Source organism: Hyalella azteca, unplaced genomic scaffold (assembly GCF_000764305.2).
Source record: "Hyalella azteca isolate HAZT.00-mixed unplaced genomic scaffold, Hazt_2.0.2 contig7388, whole genome shotgun sequence".
In the NCBI taxonomy this organism is placed as follows: domain Eukaryota; kingdom Metazoa; phylum Arthropoda; class Malacostraca; order Amphipoda; family Hyalellidae; genus Hyalella; species Hyalella azteca.
In genome coordinates, this window is record NW_025937514.1 from 85,535 (window position 1) to 104,469 (window position 18,935).

General features: G+C 44.2%; 1 protein-coding gene across 1 annotated transcript; it reads left to right on the forward strand.

Moving 5' to 3' along the window:
* Nucleotides 1–383: 383 nt before the first annotated feature.
* On the forward strand, nucleotides 384–17,628 carry LOC108683428 (sterol regulatory element-binding protein 1). The gene is made up of 20 exons (XM_047881225.1): nucleotides 384–720; nucleotides 3,964–4,964; nucleotides 5,514–5,763; nucleotides 6,327–6,463; nucleotides 7,097–7,178; nucleotides 7,465–7,637; nucleotides 7,869–8,050; nucleotides 8,237–8,400; nucleotides 8,921–9,138; nucleotides 9,690–9,861; nucleotides 11,061–11,232; nucleotides 11,560–11,664; nucleotides 11,849–12,050; nucleotides 12,208–12,356; nucleotides 13,049–13,149; nucleotides 13,690–13,784; nucleotides 15,059–15,235; nucleotides 15,719–15,854; nucleotides 16,738–16,845; nucleotides 17,477–17,628. Exons 1-20 carry the CDS (start codon nucleotides 678–680, stop codon nucleotides 17,626–17,628), a joined length of 3,819 nt encoding a protein of 1,272 aa, XP_047737181.1. The 5' UTR covers nucleotides 384–677.
* The last annotated feature ends 1,307 nt before the right edge of the window (nucleotides 17,629–18,935 follow it).

An 18,935-nucleotide genomic window follows, 5' to 3' on the forward strand; every position in this document is an offset into this window, starting at 1 on the left:
ATTTTTTAACGCCTATTTATACTTTCTGTATTTATTTCTAACTAATTAACAAATGCTAATTTTTGTAGACCGAAATTGTGGACCATAAATGTATATATATATATAAATATATATATATCAATTATTACGCAGATGTTCGAATGCAGCTAGGTGAAATAATACTGAAGAAAGTAGCCAAGTAGTGTCATTGAAAATATTGCACTAAGATTTTCTCTTAGGGTACAGTAAGCTACAACTTGAGTGGATGCCCTTGTTTTGACCGAGGGAAAACAGCTGGTTGCGCTGCCAAACGTGAACGTGTTTAATATTCATGTATGAATTTCCACCTATGTTAAAACATTGCCTGATCTAAATTTTTTTTTGTAAATTTATTATAAAATTTCGACTTTGAGGTATACCTCCTTATCTTAAATCTTCAATGACATAAATTGAAGGCTAAATTTATTTTATTTGCAATAACTAAGGTTTGGTGAACGTGGTGCTCTGACGAAACGTGGTGTGATTGTGTTCGGCTCTTGTGATTGGCTGCTAGTCCTCATTTCTTGATCGCGCGATCCAGCCATCCAGTCCAAATTGCGTATTGTAGGTATCCTGTTAGGTGAAAAGCCAGGCAGCGTTGTGAATGTTCGTTTAAGCCCCAGAAGAAGTGTCTGTGACTCTGTGATGAGATTTTCATTATGGAAGACGACTATATTATTCCTGATACATTTCTTCAGGAAGGTACGTCACCGTACGTGTTGTTAAGTCTCGATGAATGCCATAATTACACAGGCTAGGAGCCTAGGGATAGTTGAGTGTTAGGTCATATGGTCTGTGACTGAAGTTCATGTCGATTGAGGAAAAACTTGTTGATCTTTCCGGTCAAACTTCGAATTCTTCGGCATTCATTTGTGAGCACAGAAAAAAACGTAATTGTCAAAATAATAGTATTTAGAAAAGAAAGGCTTATTTAATGCAGTAAAAATTGCATGGGAAATGAGACTTGGGTATATTGTTGCTATTTTTTCCTAATTCTTTACCTGTTTTGTGGTTTATGTTTAACCTTTGCACGAGGAACCAATTTGAATATCATTCAATTTCTCTTGTAATGACAAGGTTTCTAATCCAGAAATATGTACATTCCGTCAAACGGGGTAATAAGGTCTTAGGGGATGGGTCAGGTAAATTGCAAAATCGGGACAGTCGTCCCACATTTTGTAGAAATGTTGTATTCTTGTAGCAGCTAAACTAATCAAAATATTGCAAAACTAAAAATAGTAGCCTAAAGTTCAAGATTTTTAATATCTATGAAGCATAAATTTAGTTGAGAAATCATAAATTTACTATCCCTAAAAAAATCCCCAAAAAAAAGTGTGAAAAGTGAGATTTTGGAACCGTACCTGACGGTAGTCATGGTACCTCTGCTAAAATCTTGGTTTGTAGCAAAAAAATATTTGCCGTATCAAGAAATTTTACTTGCATAAAAGTTACACACAGGTGTTGGCTTAAAAACGCAACGTCCAGAATTTGCATATCTTATTCCATAAAAAAAAAAAAAAAATTATGTCTATTTAAAATGAGCCCAAACTTGTTTAGGAAATGTTTCATGGTAAGAAGTTATTTATGAAAAATGCTCAAAACTGTCTCTTATTACCCTCTTTTGATGGTTTTAGAAACATCTTCTTTCATTTCATAGTTTCATACTGGGCTCATTTTCTCAAAGCCTCAAACTAGAAAATGGGCCAAAGTAAATTTAATTTACAGTACAGGCAGCTTTTGCCTGCAAATTTTGGTCTAATTTAAAATTATAAAAAAAATGCTCATGTTAGCCAATATTATCACCAATTTTTCACTATATTTTGTATCTTTCACCTGATTTTGTGGGAAAAAGTTTTAGAAAATTTTACATTGTTGCCCACAAGCCACAATGTTGCAAAATTACTTGTAAAATGACTGTTTGTGCTGTCATATTTGAAGGATTTCATTCCGTGCTCAAGATTTGCATTGACTCAGGATTGCAAGCTTCCTACTTGTGAATGAAATTTTGTGGCTCCAAAGTGATAAATTTTTAACACATTTGAAATCTTCTAGCCAACTGCCAAGTTGTACACTTTTGTTAACAATTGGATAGGAGATAATTTATCTAAGGTGAATCTTGCAGCTCTGAAAATGGCTGGAAGTCTCTAGTCATTGACCATAGTGATGGCTCAACTGGTCAACATATTTCATGTCAGCATTGGACAGCTGCCTTTAGTCAATTAGGAATTGGAAAGGTCTGCCCTACTGACGTTTTTGGTAATGCTGTGATGCTTTTAACTAGTGATGGTTTCAATTCAGCAGACTGATGACATTCTGAAAAATTGGACAGCAGCCACCCATGATCCATGATTTAGACAAAATAGCCTGTGCTTCTGGTAAATTTTTTCTGTTTTTAGCCCTTACCTGATTTCTTTTATGAAAAATGTAAATGCACATTTTTGCCAAGGATTTTTTGAAAAATGTCTAATATTCAGATTGGTTCAGAAGGCTAATTCTCAAGCCAGTGTGAAATAAGAAAATTTGATCTATATTCACCATGGAATTTATTTGCTCAAAATGCCATTAAAATGCTCTACAGCCACAAGACGCTTCTGCATTGTGCGTACTAATATTCTGAGCTGTGAATGTATTTACAGCTAAAGTTAACTTCCTGCTTTAACCTAAATCCACAATAATTAATTATTGTTATTTCAAATGAAGGGCTTCTGCTGAATAACATCAATCAACAAAAGGCAGCCTTGCACCACCTACCAGTCACTTTAACCCATGTTTTGAATACATGCATCCATTATTGTGTTTGCTAAACACTCAAGATGCAACTGACATTGAATTTTCACTAAATAAATGGCACAAAATAGTGAATTTGTGTGCAGAAATTTATTTAGATTGTTGAAGCTAGGTTCACTTGAGATGAACCAAAAATTTGGTTCATCCAGATTTGTGGTAAAATCTTTACATTTCAGGTAACCTCTTCTACTTCAGTCTATCTTATGACTTTAATTGTCTACATTAGACTTCTTCCTCGTAACTTGATTTACAATGAGCACCTTTGAAGCCTCTATGCCACTGAAGAGGTTATTAACAATACTACACAGTACACACTAACCCTGTAGATTTCATGCTTATCATTCAAATATATGTACCTACTGGTACCTATGTATAATTTCTTCTTTCAAATTTGCAATGTTTTACCATTCTCAACCTGCATATCATTGTTAGGTTAAATATGCATTTAAAAATTACTTTTTAAAGACACATCAAAAGAGGCCAGTGTATCCAATGTTACATGTGAACAATGAATTGCATATTTTATTTTTAAGATATAAAAAAAATCATTTTTAAAATTTTTAGTATTAAAAAAGTTTAATTTTTAAAATTATTTATTTCGTCGATTGAATCGTGCATTGTCTCCGACGCTATGCAAGTGTGCAAAATTTCAAATTGATTGCACAGGTAAAAGTGTGTTAAATATTGATTGTAAGATTTGTAGCAGACAAACAAACAAACAACAAGAAGTCAAGCTAAAGAGAAGTGTCGTAAAAAAAAAAGGTTGCATTGCCACAATAATTTTACCCTTACTTGCTAATAAATTGCCAATTTGCCTTGACTATCTTGCCTTCATCACTAATGGCTACCTAATTCTTTTATCACATTCTCTCAAGTTGAATAGTATTTTACTTTTCTTAATAGTTAATAAAACCTAATTTGTAAAGATCATTGGCAACAGGTCACATTATGGGTTTGTAGGCTTCAAACGCGCACAAAATTTACCTCACAAACTGTAGGACAGGAACTAATCTCTATTTTCGTTTAATTCAACAATTTATAAATGCCAAAACATTATTGTTAATCAGGAAATCATATTCAGATCACCTTGAGTTCTCTAATGGCAGGTACTGGTACATTCGAATACAGCTATTAAATATATACGGTATTTATTTTCAGATCTCCTATCATCCATGAACTGGAATGACATTGACCTGGGAGACCTGAATTCCTTGCAACTGGACCTGGATGGGCAAGCACTGCAAACCTTGCCTGACTCTGACACCCAATCAACCAACCACTCCTCGTTTATTGAAGAAATCAACGATAACTCCTCACTGTCTGCGCAGGAGCAGCGAACGTCAACCTATGCCAGTGACTCCGCTGTCAATGTTTTTAAACCAGCACTTGGGGCAGAGTCAATATTGGACTCAAGTAAGTCAGGATACTGGCAGCCCTCTCAGAACTCGGAGTCTGAGACCAATATTGTTTTGCCACAAGGTAGATTACCAGTCTCACAAACTCAAACATTTGCGCTGAGTGGGCACGCATTGCCAAATTCTCATGAAAACCAAGGCTCATCTGATGGAGGTTCATCCTTCTTCAACCCACAACCAGCATCAAATGGCAGTACGTTGCAAACTGTGCACATCCTGCGCTCAAATAATCCAACCTTTTTCAAAGGTGTCCAGCCTGATAAAGCCATCAATAATCAAAGGTGCACTCAAAATTTAAGTGTCAACCATAACATTGACTTGGCTGGCACTCCAGTGGGGCTGATAAATACGTCACAGCCAGCAGAGAAAAGTGGAGTTATCATAAATCAGAATAATTCAGCATCTCCTGCTATGAAGCCTGCCACCGTCAATTTGCTGTACACTGCGCCTGCAAATATGACATCCATTCAGTCCCCCATGCCTGTTGGCACAACCATCTTCACTGGCATCTCCGTCATGCTCGCCAACCCCACCAACACCGTCACTGGCGTCACTGACAGCTCCTTGATTGCTGGCAACTTATCGCCAAATAATATTCTCAGTCTATCCAACTCTTATAACTCACAAGACCAAGGCAAACCTATGAAGAAGAACACGCACAATGATATTGAGAAGAGATACAGGTGCTCCATCAATGACAAGATCTTGGAGTTGAAGAACCTGGTGGCAGGGGAGGAGGCCAAGGTTTGTAGCTACCCACATTGCTTTATTTGTACTAACTACATCTTATGAGAGATATTATAGAACATTGAAGTTACTTTTCATTGAAAATTATCATTTTTACCATTTGATTGGGACAACACATTAAGAAGCTATCTCTAAATGTGATACATGGCCAGGAAATATTGTAAGTATGAATTATCACCTGGTGGCATCACAGTTTAAGTTGGACTGCTTTTACTTCTTGTTGAAGACATCAAATTAAGCATAAGTAATTTTTTGCTGTTACCATATGTGTTTGAATGCTATGACCCGTATATAGACAAGATTACAGATAAGAGAGGAAGTGTTTGAAGGATTTTATTTAAATTATATCAATACTTAATTAATTTGGACTTTCCACTTGCACGAGTGAAGAATGGTATCTTTGACATGAAATTTTTATTTGTTCTTGCATAATATAATAAGGCTCTTCTGATGAATTCTGCACCATCTCAGTTCTTCTTTAAGTTAACTAATAAACATTATATTTTTTTCAATTATGTAGAAATTAATTAGAGTTCTTCTGAGCAGCTTCACAAGTCTCAGATACTGAAGAAAGCAATTGAGTACATCCGCTTTCTGCTGAGCCAGAACAAGCGTCTGGCAGCCGAGCTCAACACCTACAAAATGAATGACAAGAACGCTGCTGTGTCAAGCGAGTGTGTCACTCAGCACCATCACCTCTTGTCCAACTCTGACGCCAGAGCCTCTGAGCCTGTCTACTTCTCTTCAGACATGGCCGTCCCTACATCCAACCTCGTGCTGGGGGGGCGACGAGCTGGTGGGTTGTGGCGTAGAGTGATATGTGGGTAACATGTCATGTGGATGGTGTCATGCAGTGACATGTGGGTCACGGCATGCAGTGATATGTGGGTCACGGCATGCAGTGATAGCAAGTCACGGCATGCAGTGATAGCAAGTCAAGGAGTGCCAGCTATATATACTGCAGCAAAATAAATTGCATGTTCAAAATGCACCATCTCATTTGGCGAAGAAATAAATAGGTATAGGATAAAGGAAACACGAGATTGATTAACAACAAGCAGATAATATAACAACTGTTAACTCGTTTAATAAATGCTGGAGTGTATAAACACTAGCTCTCTACTCTTCAATTTATTACACTTAAAACTTTTTAAAATAAAATTGAAAACCCTAACTTTATTAATCATATAATAATATTCAATTCTCAATTAGCTTCATAGCAAAAAAAAAAAAAAACCCAACTTCCAGAAGTAGACTTCTTGGTAATATTGTTACCTGATGGCCCAAGCTTCAGATTAAATTTTGCAAATTTTGTTAAGGCCTCAGAACCTCCTGTTAATGGTTGATCATTTTTAACAGGCTCATGCCCTCATGCCGGGGCTGGTGGCATGATTCCCCTCACTCCCCCCGAGTCAGTGGGCTCATCCCCCGACACCACACCTCCTCACCTCCCGTCCTCACCAGACTCGGGGAACTCATCTGACGTCCCCAGCAGGGTGAGGCTATGTAGACTCGTCCATTTCTGCTTGTGTCCTGAGTAGAGCAGGGGTCATACTTTCAAAACTCGCTAAGTGAACGTAAGTACTTACGCTCTATTTTCTTGTCTATGATAGGTGGATTTTGCTTGAAAGGCCCTCAATGATTGGCTGATGAACTTACGATCTCTTAACTTTTTTGAAAGTATAGGCCCAGGTATCCATGATACTCGTACAGACTCCGACATCAATGGTTGACAGCAAATGATGTATGTAAAATAACAGTCAAGTTTAGTTTATTTTCTTCTAAGCACATCAATGCTGAAAAAAAAAACAGAAGAGAAGTGCTCTCGAGGAGCGAGGAAAGCCCCGTGTGGTGTGGGAGGGAACTGCGCTCCCTTCAGGCATTTCAGAAGTATCACTCAATAAATTCAATGTATCACTGTATGTCACTGGACAATGTATCACTCAAAGAAATCAGTGATACATTGTCCAAATAGCAATGCAATTCTTGCTCTTATGTGAGTTATCCTGACCCAGTACTGCCCGGCAAAAGAGTGTATCAGTGCTATGAACAAAAAGTGTATGATCATTTGGACTTTATGACCAATTTATTTTTCTGTGTGTACGATTCAACGAGCCTCTACCTTGCAGGAGGAGCGGCTGGGTCTGGGGGACAGGTCGCGGGTGCTGCTGTGCGTCCTCATGCTGGGGGTGGTGGCCGAATCACTCCTTAGTACAATCGCTTCTGCTATAACTCAACATTAAACATTATTTCTGGCCTCAAGCGCTAAAGTTTACTACTGTCACTAAGTATTGCTCTTCTTGCAAATTTGCTCGCAATTCAACTTTGCCTGGTTCTAAATTTTGTTTTAAGTGATGTTTATGCTGTCGTATATATCTTGCTCATATTTGTATTGAATGTGCAAGTTTGCTCAGTAATGATGCTAGCAATATAACGACAAAAAAGGGCTGTCAAATCTTATGTAATTAACAAGGACTCCCCCTTCTTCCCCCTCCAGAGGAGGGTGGGGTCAGCATGATGTGGGGATGGGGAGTCGCCCTGAACACCTTACTGCTGCTGTTGTTCCTGCTGCAACTGTTTGTGTATGGGGAGCCCCTGGTGGGGGCCAAGACCCCCACAGGACAGGTGTTCTCCGCTCATTGCAACACAGCGCGCGCACATCAGAAGAAGGTGAAATTACCTCCTGTGTGTGATGCAATATCTCATCTTGACACTTGCCTTCTACGTCGCCTCCAAAATCAGGTTACCTCATCTCCGGTATGATTTCCTCAATTCCTCCATATATGGAGGAAACAATAGGACGAGCCTTAGGAAATAGTAGGACGCACTTTACATGCACTTACCGCAGGTTGCATTCTGCATACACCTGCAGGATCCCTGAATTATTATTGATGCCCCCAGGGAGGTCACAGCCAGGCGTGGGTGTCGTACTGCGCGGCGCTGGAGTCGGCGGGGCGACCGGTGCCCGAGTCAGCGCTCGAGCTGACGACGGGGCTAGCGTGGCAGCTCTGCCGCCTGTGGCTTGATCTCTTCGGCATACCCAAGTTCTTCTGCAGATACTCAGGGGGCTTCTCCCTCACGCGGTGTGTTCACGTGCGAGTTCTTGACAAGTTTTACTGACCCACACATTGTTGATGTGTCCGAATGCTACTACTTATTTGTCCTTTCTACAGTATTTTTATTTGGTGAAATAATAGAAGCGGTTTACCAACAATTGCAGTATATTGCCACCTATAATTTTTGTTTGTTAATTCGTTTGATTTTGGCAGTGAGGCTCGCAGCGACGGCCGCGACCACCTGCGCGCTGTGAGCGCGGTCTACCACGACCTGCAGCGCCTGCACCTCATGGGCTACACCAAGACCTCCTCACACGCCCTCGGCCTCTACCTCGCCCTCGCCAACCTCAGCGTCACCGACCCCGCCTACGTCCCTGGTAGGGTTCTGTGTCATTCGTTGGCCTATGTCCCTGGTAGGTCCATGTCCCTGGTAGGTCCATGTCCCTGGTATGTCCATGTCCCTGGTAGGTCCATGTCCCTGGTAGGTCCATGTCCCTGGTTGGCCCGTGTCCCTGGTTGGTCCGTGTCCCTGGTTGGCCTGTGTCCCTGGTTGGCCTGTGTCCCTGGTTGGCCCGTGTCCCTGGTTGGCCCATGTCCCGGGTTGGCCTGTGTCCCTGGTTGGCCTGTGTCCCTGGTTGGCCCATGTCCCTGGTTGGCCCGTGTCCCTGGTTCGGTAAATGTTTTAATTGCGTTGGGAGTTCTGTGAATGCAGGTGCCGTGCGTGTGGAGGCTGTTCTCTGAACGTGCGGAGAGGACGAGGGGGCGTGTTAGTGTGTGAGGGCCTTTTGATGTCTAATTGAAGCGAGGTGACGTCTTACCTCGTGCTATGGCAAAGTTTAAGTTGACCTTGTGATTGCCTCTTCCACTTTAATTTCTAAGGCCACGTACCCCTGGCAGAGTGCGACGTGGCGGGGGTGCTAGTGACGTGCGCCTTGCGGGGCCGGGAGAGCCTGCCGTCGTGGTGCGCCGCGGTGGTGGTGCGCCTCCTGCTGGTGCGCGCCCGACGCTGTACCACCCTCACCCTTCCCCCAGCCCTCGCCTGGATACTCCATGACCCTGCTGGACAAAAGTACTCCTCTTGTATTTATTCAGATGATTGTAATCGTATAATGTATGTAACTTAATCTTAGATTGATGATCTGTAATGTTGTGTTGCAAATATCATGGCATCTGTGGCTGTGCCGTACCTCGGATCTTCGTGACCCCCCCGTGCCATCTCGTCCTTGTCGTGGGGGGGGGGGCTTGCGTGTCTCGATGAGACCCGAGGCTGTACGGCCTCAGATGCAATCATGGACCATGATACTCATACAGACTCAACATCAATGGTTGTGTAAATTAACAGTCAAGTTGCGTTTATTTTCTTCTAAACACATGAAGGCTGAAAAAGAAAACAGAAGAGAAGTGCCCTCGAGGAGCGAGGAAAACCCCACGTGGTATGGGAGGGAACTGCGCCCCCTTCAGCCATTTCAGACGTAGCATACTCAAAGAAATGAGTGAGACATTGTTGAAATAGCAATGCACTTCTTGCTCTTATGTGAGTCATCCTGACCCAGTACTGCCTGTTAATAAAAGTATCAGCGCTAGGTACAACAAGTGCATAACTATTTGAACTATATTACCAACTTATTTTTCTGACTGTAAGATTCAACGAGCCTCTACCTTGCAGGAGGAGCGGCTGGGTCTGGGGGACAGGTCGCGGGTGCTGCTGTGCGTCCTCATGCTGGGGGTGGTGGCCGTGAACCCCTGGGGGCTGGTGGGGCAGCTGGGGGCCTCCTCCACCCCCCTCACTTCCCCGCCCCACCACGACACCTCCCGCACCCTCAACTCCCTCACTTCGGGTATGTATTTATTAATGTACCTTGTACTTATTTGTACTTGATTAATGTACCTTGTACTTATTTGTACTCAATGTTTGTACTTATTGATCATTGCCACCAGTAATTATCATCATTAATGATCATCGTTGCTATCAATGACCGCCTTAACACGTTGACTCCGAAGTGGTACATATGCATACCACGAAATGTATTTCTCCAGTATGCAGTAGTACATAATTCAGGTTGCCTGAAATCGGACAAATCTGAGAACAAAAAAGGCCGATAACTCATTATATACTAGTTTATTTGTGGGTTCCACTATAAAAATTTCATTTATTTTCTTTTTGCAATATTTAAAATTTAATTAGGAAGTACCCTTATCATAAATTTTAGCTGGCCAACGTAATTAAGAAAAACTAAATCACGGAATTTGTCCGGAAAAAATGACCGTCTGGCAACCCTGTTAAAAACGGTACAAAAAATTGAATAATAGTACAAGATTAAGCATTCGGCGGCAAAGTGTTAGCACATCACTCCTTAGTACAATCGCTTCTGCTATAACTCAACATTAAACATTATTTCTGGCCTCAAGCGCTAAAGTTTACTACTGTCACTAAGTATTGCAATGTCCCTGGTAGGTCCATGTCCCTGGTAGGTCCATGTCCCTGGTAGGTCCATGTCCCTGGTAGGTCCATGTCCCTGGTAGGTCCGTGTCCCTGGTTGGCCCGTGTCCCTGGTTGGCCCGTGTCCCTGGTTGGCCTGTGTCCCTGGTTGGCCCGTGTCCCTGGTAGGTCCGTGTCCCTGGTTGGCCCATGTCCCTGGTTGGCCCGTGTCCCTGGTTGGCCCGTGTCCCTGGTTGGCCTGTGTCCCTGGTTGGCCTGTGTCCCTGGTTGGCCCGTGTCCCTGGTTGGCCCATGTCCCGGGTTGGCCTGTGTCCCTGGTTGGCCTGTGTCCCTGGTTGGCCCATGTCCCTGGTTGGCCCGTGTCCCTGGTTCGGTAAATGTTTTAATTGCGTTGGGAGTTCTGTGAATGCAGGTGCCGTGCGTGTGGAGGCTGTTCTCTGAACGTGCGGAGAGGACGAGGGGGCGTGTTAGTGTGTGAGGGCCTTTTGATGTCTAATTGAAGCGAGGTGACGTCTTACCTCGTGCTATGGCAAAGTTTAAGTTGACCTTGTGATTGCCTCTTCCACTTTAATTTCTAAGGCCACGTACCCCTGGCAGAGTGCGACGTGGCGGGGGTGCTAGTGACGTGCGCCTTGCGGGGCCGGGAGAGCCTGCCGTCGTGGTGCGCCGCGGTGGTGGTGCGCCTCCTGCTGGTGCGCGCCCGACGCTGTACCACCCTCACCCTTCCCCCAGCCCTCGCCTGGATACTCCATGACCCTGCTGGACAAAAGTACTCCTCTTGTATTTATTCAGATGATTGTAATCGTATAATGTATGTAACTTAATCTTAGATTGATGATCTGTAATGTTGTGTTGCAAATATCATGGTATCTGTGGCTGTACCGTACCTCGAATCTTCGTGACCACGACTCTTTAGCTTCCCCCTTCGCGCTACGCGCTGCGGTCTCACCCCATATGTTCTCTAGGAAATGAAGTTCGAGATTTTTCAACATTGATACATTCTTCATAACATGATTAAATGTTTTCAGGAAATGAACCTTTGCAACAAACAATTCTTGTTTAAAGGAGGACTTGAAGAACTGTGTTGTTATTGCAGGTTCTTGGTGAGCCGCAAGTGGTGGTACGACAAGCAGCGCGGCTCCCTCTTCTCCCTCCTGCAGGAGAAGTGCGATCCTCTTCTGTACCTGCACTCCTTGTACAGGTACTGTGCCCCTTCTGTACCAGTAAGACTCAAGTGCTTGCTGTAAACCTAAGATACCCTATATCTATGCCAAATATACAGCACATGTAGGCTGAATATACATCGCAATTACTCCTAAAATACCGCACGTTTAGACCATGAATAAAAGTTTCCTTGTTATAAAACCCTGGTACCAACCTTTCAGGGAGCACCTGCTGGAGCGCAGCGTGTGGACCCTCATGAGCCCAGGTACGCGCGTGAGCGAGGACGGCTGCAGCGACGCCGCCCCTTTGGTGGACGATGCCGCCCCTGGGGGCGTGGGAGGCAAGGGCGCCGTCACCAGGACGAGTGACGTGCTCCACTACACCGCCCTTGTGCTGGACGCCTCGCCTCCCCTCAAGGATCCGGTAATTTTCCTCATTTAAATGTGATGAGGATGCCTTTGCTGGTCAAGTCCCTCTATTAAGTGAGAGATAATAATTTGATCAGATCAAATGAGAATGAAGATAACCATAGTAATAAGAGATAGTGATGATTTGCCTATAAGATAACAGCGCTGTACAGTTGTCGTCGTGGTGGGCGGGGCTGCTGAGGGTTGGTTGCTGCTGGCTGCTGGGGGAGGACGCGGCGGCTGAAGAGACCTTCGCTGTGGTGAACGCAGCGCTGCCCGCCACCCACCACCCCCTGCCCATCGCCGTCCTGCTCGCGTGCAGGTAGACAACTACACTCATTTATATGCCAACTACTCGAAAAATTTATCAATATTGATTCATGCTTCAATTTTATGATGAATTATAGGAGCATAAATTCAATAGCCCACATTTTGAGTTACCGATTCAATAAATTAATCAATATAATTCGACAATATTCAAACGAACCTTTGTATAGAATGTATACAGATATAATGTATACGAACATGAGTTCATGAAGAGGAGCCTTTGCATATATAATGTATGATAAAAACATGAAGATGAGTGAAGCGTCGCACCGTTGAGCGAGGGCCCGTGGCGGGCATTTGATCTTGATACGTCAACGCTACTGCATAATTAGTATGTTAATTAGTGGCAATTGCTAGGGATATTTCAGCTTGGTTCATATATCTACTTCACTTCAGTCGCCGGACTTGTGCGCCTGGCGAAGGCGGGGAATGGATCAGGCTGCTAGCCTGGAAAACAAAAGAGACCAAATATCACGAACGTAACTGAAAATCGTACTTCAGTTGCAAAATAGATGGCTATCTGAAGCGTAGCAAACCTTTCTGCAACTACTAATACTACCGGCCTGCAATAGAAACTTCCTATTCTATCAACAAAGCCGAGCCACAATTTTTAACAAGATCGCAACAGTTACGTAGTTATTATGTGGTTAACGAGCCCTTAACATTGACGGTACTCTCATCACGCAGGGCGCGGCGGGAGTGCAAGCTGACGAGTGAAGCCATCTCTGCTGACGGCGACTTCTGCAGGGCTGACGAGCGTGCGGCTGACGTGCTGACGCCTCAGGAAGGTGGGTGTGCAGCACGCTCAGAATTAACTTAACCTTGGAGAAATGTTTGCATGTCTCATTGTTACGTTACGTTCAAGATTAAACTAGAACAGATCGCCGCATATTATTTTACAGCAGCTGCTGTATGTGAGACGGTATTGACTATTGCAAGAGAAAGTACCTATGTATACGGATAATGTGAGTTCGTCTAGAGGTCTTATAAGTTCATTACAGACCAATTTACTTATTACTAATATGGCGATGGCATCGATAAAAAAATATTTATTACGAGTACGGTATATAGCAAATAATGTTTCGCGTTATTTCCTGTAGGAATTTAGTCCCGCAACTAATCCGTAACCTTTTATTGTAATTACTTGACATGCAATAAAATGTTGCAATACCTGTTTCATAATATCTAAAGAAATCAGGTCCAATGTGTTTATGTTGATATGTTGATGTTGATAGGTTGATAAAGTTGGCGTTGATATGTTGATAAAGTTGGCGTTGATATGCTGATGAAGTTTGCGTTGATATGTTGATAAAGTTTGTGTTTTGCAGTGCTGGACGCATGCGACCGCGCGGGGCGGGCGCTAGGGCAGTCGGTGACCCTGACCTCCTGCTGCTCCCCCCCACATCCCCCCCACATCATGCAGGTGCCCACACTAATTAATTATTATATTCTTACTTATATCATTCTGTACCAATTGAAGTATAACATTAGGATTTAGTTAAAGGATTGCCCTTATGTTCAGCAGTGGAACATCGATTGCGCAATGAGCTATTCTCTGATCACATGGGAGCGCCTCCCTCCCCCCCTCCTCTCGTGGTGATGCTGATTCATGAGGAAAAGATGAGCTATATGGGAGCGTTGGCCGTCACAGCGATGCATTGTAGTTGCATTGCAGTGCAAACACTGCACTGCAGTGTGACTGCCGTGCTGCGTTGTGGGGGCACCAGTCTATACTGTCTGTGCATCATTTCTGTGATACTTCATATATGCACTGCACCGTCTCTGCACTGCACCACCCCTGCACTGCACCACCTCTGCACTGCACCACCCCTGCACTGCACCACCCCTGCACTGCACCACCCCTGCACTGCACCACCCCTGCACTGCACCACCTTATGACGAGTTTAGGTTTTCTTAGTCCCCGGTCACGATGATGCGCCGCCTTCGTCTCCGAGTTGTCGCTAGGCAGGTCACCCCGCCCTCGGGTCCTGGATGTAACGGATCAACCAATTGTCCAGTCGTCTCTTGAATGTTGCAAAAGTGAAGTCCCTCCTCTATTTGGTGAGACCTACTCTATTTTGGAGGTCTCACTCTCGAAGTTATGAGCCAGTCCGGTCATCATCTTCCGTGTACAGTATGATGTACCTTCCTCTTCTCTTCTCCAGTGAGTACAGTCCCAAGTGTTTCAGCCTCTCCCAGTAGTTCAGGTCTAGTTCGCTCATACCCTTGATCTTGGACATGAAAGTCCGCTGTACTGCCGCCAGTTTCCGCATCGCACTCGCCTTGAGCGGCGCCCAAAGCTGACAGCAGTATTCAAGATTGGGGAGCACTAGAGCTCTGAAGAGTGTAATCATTGGTGCTGCTTCTCTCGTTTGAAATGTCTGCCAGATCCAACCCATCCGTTGTTTGCCTCGCACAACTATTTCCTAGATATGGGCGTCAGTACTCATCAACAATCCGAGATCTCGAACTAGTTGCTTCTCAATTTCTGTGCCATCTGATGCCCAGTAGCGATGTGGCATCCCGGTCTCTGTGTCGACTCATAACTTTGAGCTTGGTGCCGTTGAACTGCACCACCCACAGTGTGTGCAGGTGATGGCGTGCGAGTGACTGCTGTGTTTACACTCACACCCCTCACATTGTGTGCAGGTGGTGGCGTGTGAATGGCTGCTGTGTGTACACTCACGCCCCTCACAGTGTGTGCAGGTAGTTGCGTGTGAGTGGCTGCTGGAGGGGCGGCGCGCCCTCTGGTCTGCGGGCGAGCAGGTCGCCGCTGCAGGAGGAGATGGCTGGAGAGGCGCGACGCTGCAGCAGCTCAGGCGGGGCTTCCAGGCAGACCTCGCCACTCTCAGGAGCCTCATCTCGCACGTCCCCGTGAGTCTCGAGTTCGGCGACGCATCCACGTGCATACAAATTATAGAATCCTAACCCCAGAATGAGTGCTAAAGCCTCGCTACCTAATCTTTCTTATCACTCCCTTCACTCGCTGCCAAAACCTTCATTCCCCTCGTGACGTGCTGCCTAACCGTTCATCTCGCCTATCAGTGCGCGCTGGCAACGCTCTCTCCTCCTAGGACGTGCTGCATAGCCACTCATCCTCCCTTCCCCCAGGGCATGCTGCCTAACCTCTACTCTACCCAGCACGTTGTTTCAAACTCTCTCTCTCGCATATGTTTCCCAACCCCACTCACCTTACCAGAGCATGCTGCCTAACCTCTACTCTACCAACACGTCGGTTCAAACCCTCTACCTCTCTCATATGTTTCCTAACCCCACTCTCCTCCTCCCCCCAGGGCATGCTGCCTAACCTTCGTTCACCCCAGCACGTGTTTCCTAACCCCACTCCCCCTCCATCAGGGTGTGCTGCAGCGCGTGTTCGTGCACGAGGCGGTGCAGCGCATCATGTCGGGGGCGTCCCCAGCTCGGACGCAGCAGCTCCTCGACCGCAGCCTCAAGTCTTACAACACCGCCTCCTCCGTGCTCTGTAGGAAAGGTGGGTGTCGTGGGGTGCTCTGTAGGAAAGGTGGGTGTCGTGGGGTGCTCTGTAGGAAAGGCGGGTGTCGTGTGGTGCTCTGTAGGAAAGGTGGGTGTCGTGTGGTGCTCTGTAGGAAAGGTGGGTGTCGTGGGGTGCTCTGTAGGAAAGGCGTGTGTCGTGTGGTGCTCTGTAGGAAAGGTGGGTGTCATGTGGTGCTCTGTAGGAAAGGTGAGTGTCGTGGGGTGCTCTGTAGGAAAGGTGAGTGTCGTGGGGTGCTCTGTAGGAAAGGTGGGTGTCGTGTGGTGCAGTGGGTTACGCGGTATTTCGAACAATTCTCCGCTTTTTACTTGAAGAACAACACGCCGCAATATACAAACGAGAATCCTTGTTACATGGACATTCCGTACACCATACGGTACGGAATTTATGCCGTTTATCCTATATGTACTTTCTAGTAGGTACGTGTTTTAGATGGTTGTTTTGGTTGATACTTCCATCCTTCCAAAAAAGGTAGTAGGATATTTTCTCGCGTGACTTCAGTGCATTACCGTGTGCTGCTGATTACTTACGGAACTGTTTTGTTTTTTTCTTGCACTTCGATGTATCTTAGTCTTTTGTATACAAGTGCGTGTACCGGCACCAATGATGTACCTATACAAATACGTGCACGGCAACAATAATGCTCGTCCCTAAAAGACGTCAGTTGACAAATGGTTTACACAAATGATAGAGGATATCGTTGATAAAGTAACGCGTCTTGTCTAGACTTGAGTTAGGTTCGTTTCCCTTGGATTCATATGACACAGATCTTGATTTTATTTTAGATCTTGCAGCCAACAACCTGTTTGTCATGCTACAAAGATAGGGTTTCTGAGGTGCTAAGCTGTGTTTTCAATCCCAGAGCGTAGAGGTGGCGGAAGAGGAGAGCTATACAGCGGGGAGAGGGAGCACGCGACAGCCCTCATGCTTGCCTCCCAGTACCTCCCCAACCAGCTCCTGTCATCCCCAGGTACTATCATCATATCAAAGGATGACTGTCCTTTGTGATACATAATTAGCCCTGAACTGATTTCACTATTATGTTGGTAGTGTGGGCGCTGAGTTAATAGGCTTATGGCCTGTTGTCTATTTTTAGTATTTTAATACTTTTCATGACTTGTTCACAAGAGACCTAGATACTTGGGAGCCATCATTGTTTATAGTTCGCTTTCTCGTAGATTTCTCGTTTTATGTTTGCAAACTTGTATGAATTTGCGAGTGAGCTGAACAACGCTCTGACTGGACCGCTGACGTGCAGGGGAGATACGTAGATCATCTCTATTGAGCCATCGACCTCGTGACCAACTGAACTGTAAATTTTATATATCTACATTATTGATTTACACGGCTTAGTTCAGAACTTTGATAGCGCATAGCAAAACTTGACACCAAACATTGCCTCTGCATACAGAGCAGCAGGCATGCACATCTCAATCATTATTCGTCGTCGGTAAAATTGATCTCTTCTTTTCGTTTTATCGCTTCACTTACTAACCTCACTTCGTCGCTGATTGCCCAGCCTAACGTGACGTATACCACGACTTCATTACTAATTACCATGCTACAATTTTGGCCTCATGAAATACCTCCTCACGATGCAGGGGAACGCGCCGGAATGCTGTCGGAGGCGGCGGCGGCACTAAGCAAGATTGATGACAAGAAGGATCTCCACCGCTGCTACTCCCTCATCAGGGCGCTGTCGGGACCCAGTCCCGCTGTGTGCTGCNCCGCGATATGCCTGCCTCTCAGTTAGCGTGGGCCAAAACCTGCATGTTGATTGATATTTAAAAATTTTGTGAAGCAGACTGTAGTCAAGGCGAAGGCGTAAACAAGAACTAAGATCATTAATAATTTTGTTTGTTCTTGTTCAACCTTCTAAAGTCTATCTTTCACAGGGGGCGAGGTGGAAGCTCGTAAATCAGTGCAAACATTGTTGTTCACAGAATCCCTTAATTTCATAGTTTCAGTAGCTTGACTTACTCAATTATGAGCGTCGCTAAGTCACGTGCGTAATTCATCATCTCCGACGAATTTTTATTTATTTATTTAACCCTTCATCTCGCTTGAGCTCGCCTTCAGATCCGTCGTTCTCTAGAAATGTTCATTGTATATTCCAATTTCATTGCCCTTGTGAAGAAAAAACTGTTCATTGCTGCCATTACCGGCGTAGAATTTGTACTTCTTATGTATATTTGACTAGATGTCTTCGATTATTTAAGTCGTTGCCTTTTTCAGTAGTCGGCATTTACACGCAAGTCTGTTATGTTGTTAACAATATTTTGGCTAGTAACCAAGTTGAAATATAAGTAACAAATAGAGGGACTTGCTTTATCTACTCGTTCCTCCCTATATCTTATTGAACCTTGTTTCTTTACCTCTTAAATTTACGAGAGAGTGATGAGAGACAAGACGAATGAAAAGAATTTCTCCAACACGAAGATCATGTCCTAATGCTGCGAGAAAGGAGGAGGGCTATTGAAACCAAGCTTCATTAATTAAATGAAATTAGCGGGAGCAGTGAAATTCTATTAAAACATTCAGAGTTAAGCAGTGCAGATACAATTGAGCTCTTCCAAGCCGTATTTAACATAAGTTTTCATAGTCATGCGCATCATCCGACTTCCATCGAACAAATTTACATTATTCTTTAGGAATGGAATTCAATAACTTAACGCTTTTATATAAATAAAACTAATGTTCACCTATGTACTTCCTTTATAAAAATGCCAATGACAAAATTCACATCAAACTTACTGGCGATTATATTTTTAACTATCCAGGATTAATTTCAGAACAAAACACTTGTGTCGCAATAAGTGTTATGTCACGCTCTTGTCACAATAGAGCAATTCTAGACGATCGCGCAAGTAAGAAGGTAAAGGCGAAATTTCCAGCAAGGAGGGTGTCGTCGAGCATCGAAAATTGGCTCAACATGATACCGGCTGCTGGAGCAGCCATGTGCTGGACTATTTAATCATCAGCCATTACACTAATTGAATGGATTACAGTTGACGAAATATGCTTAAACTTTACTGTAAGTGACGACTATGCATGAAATGT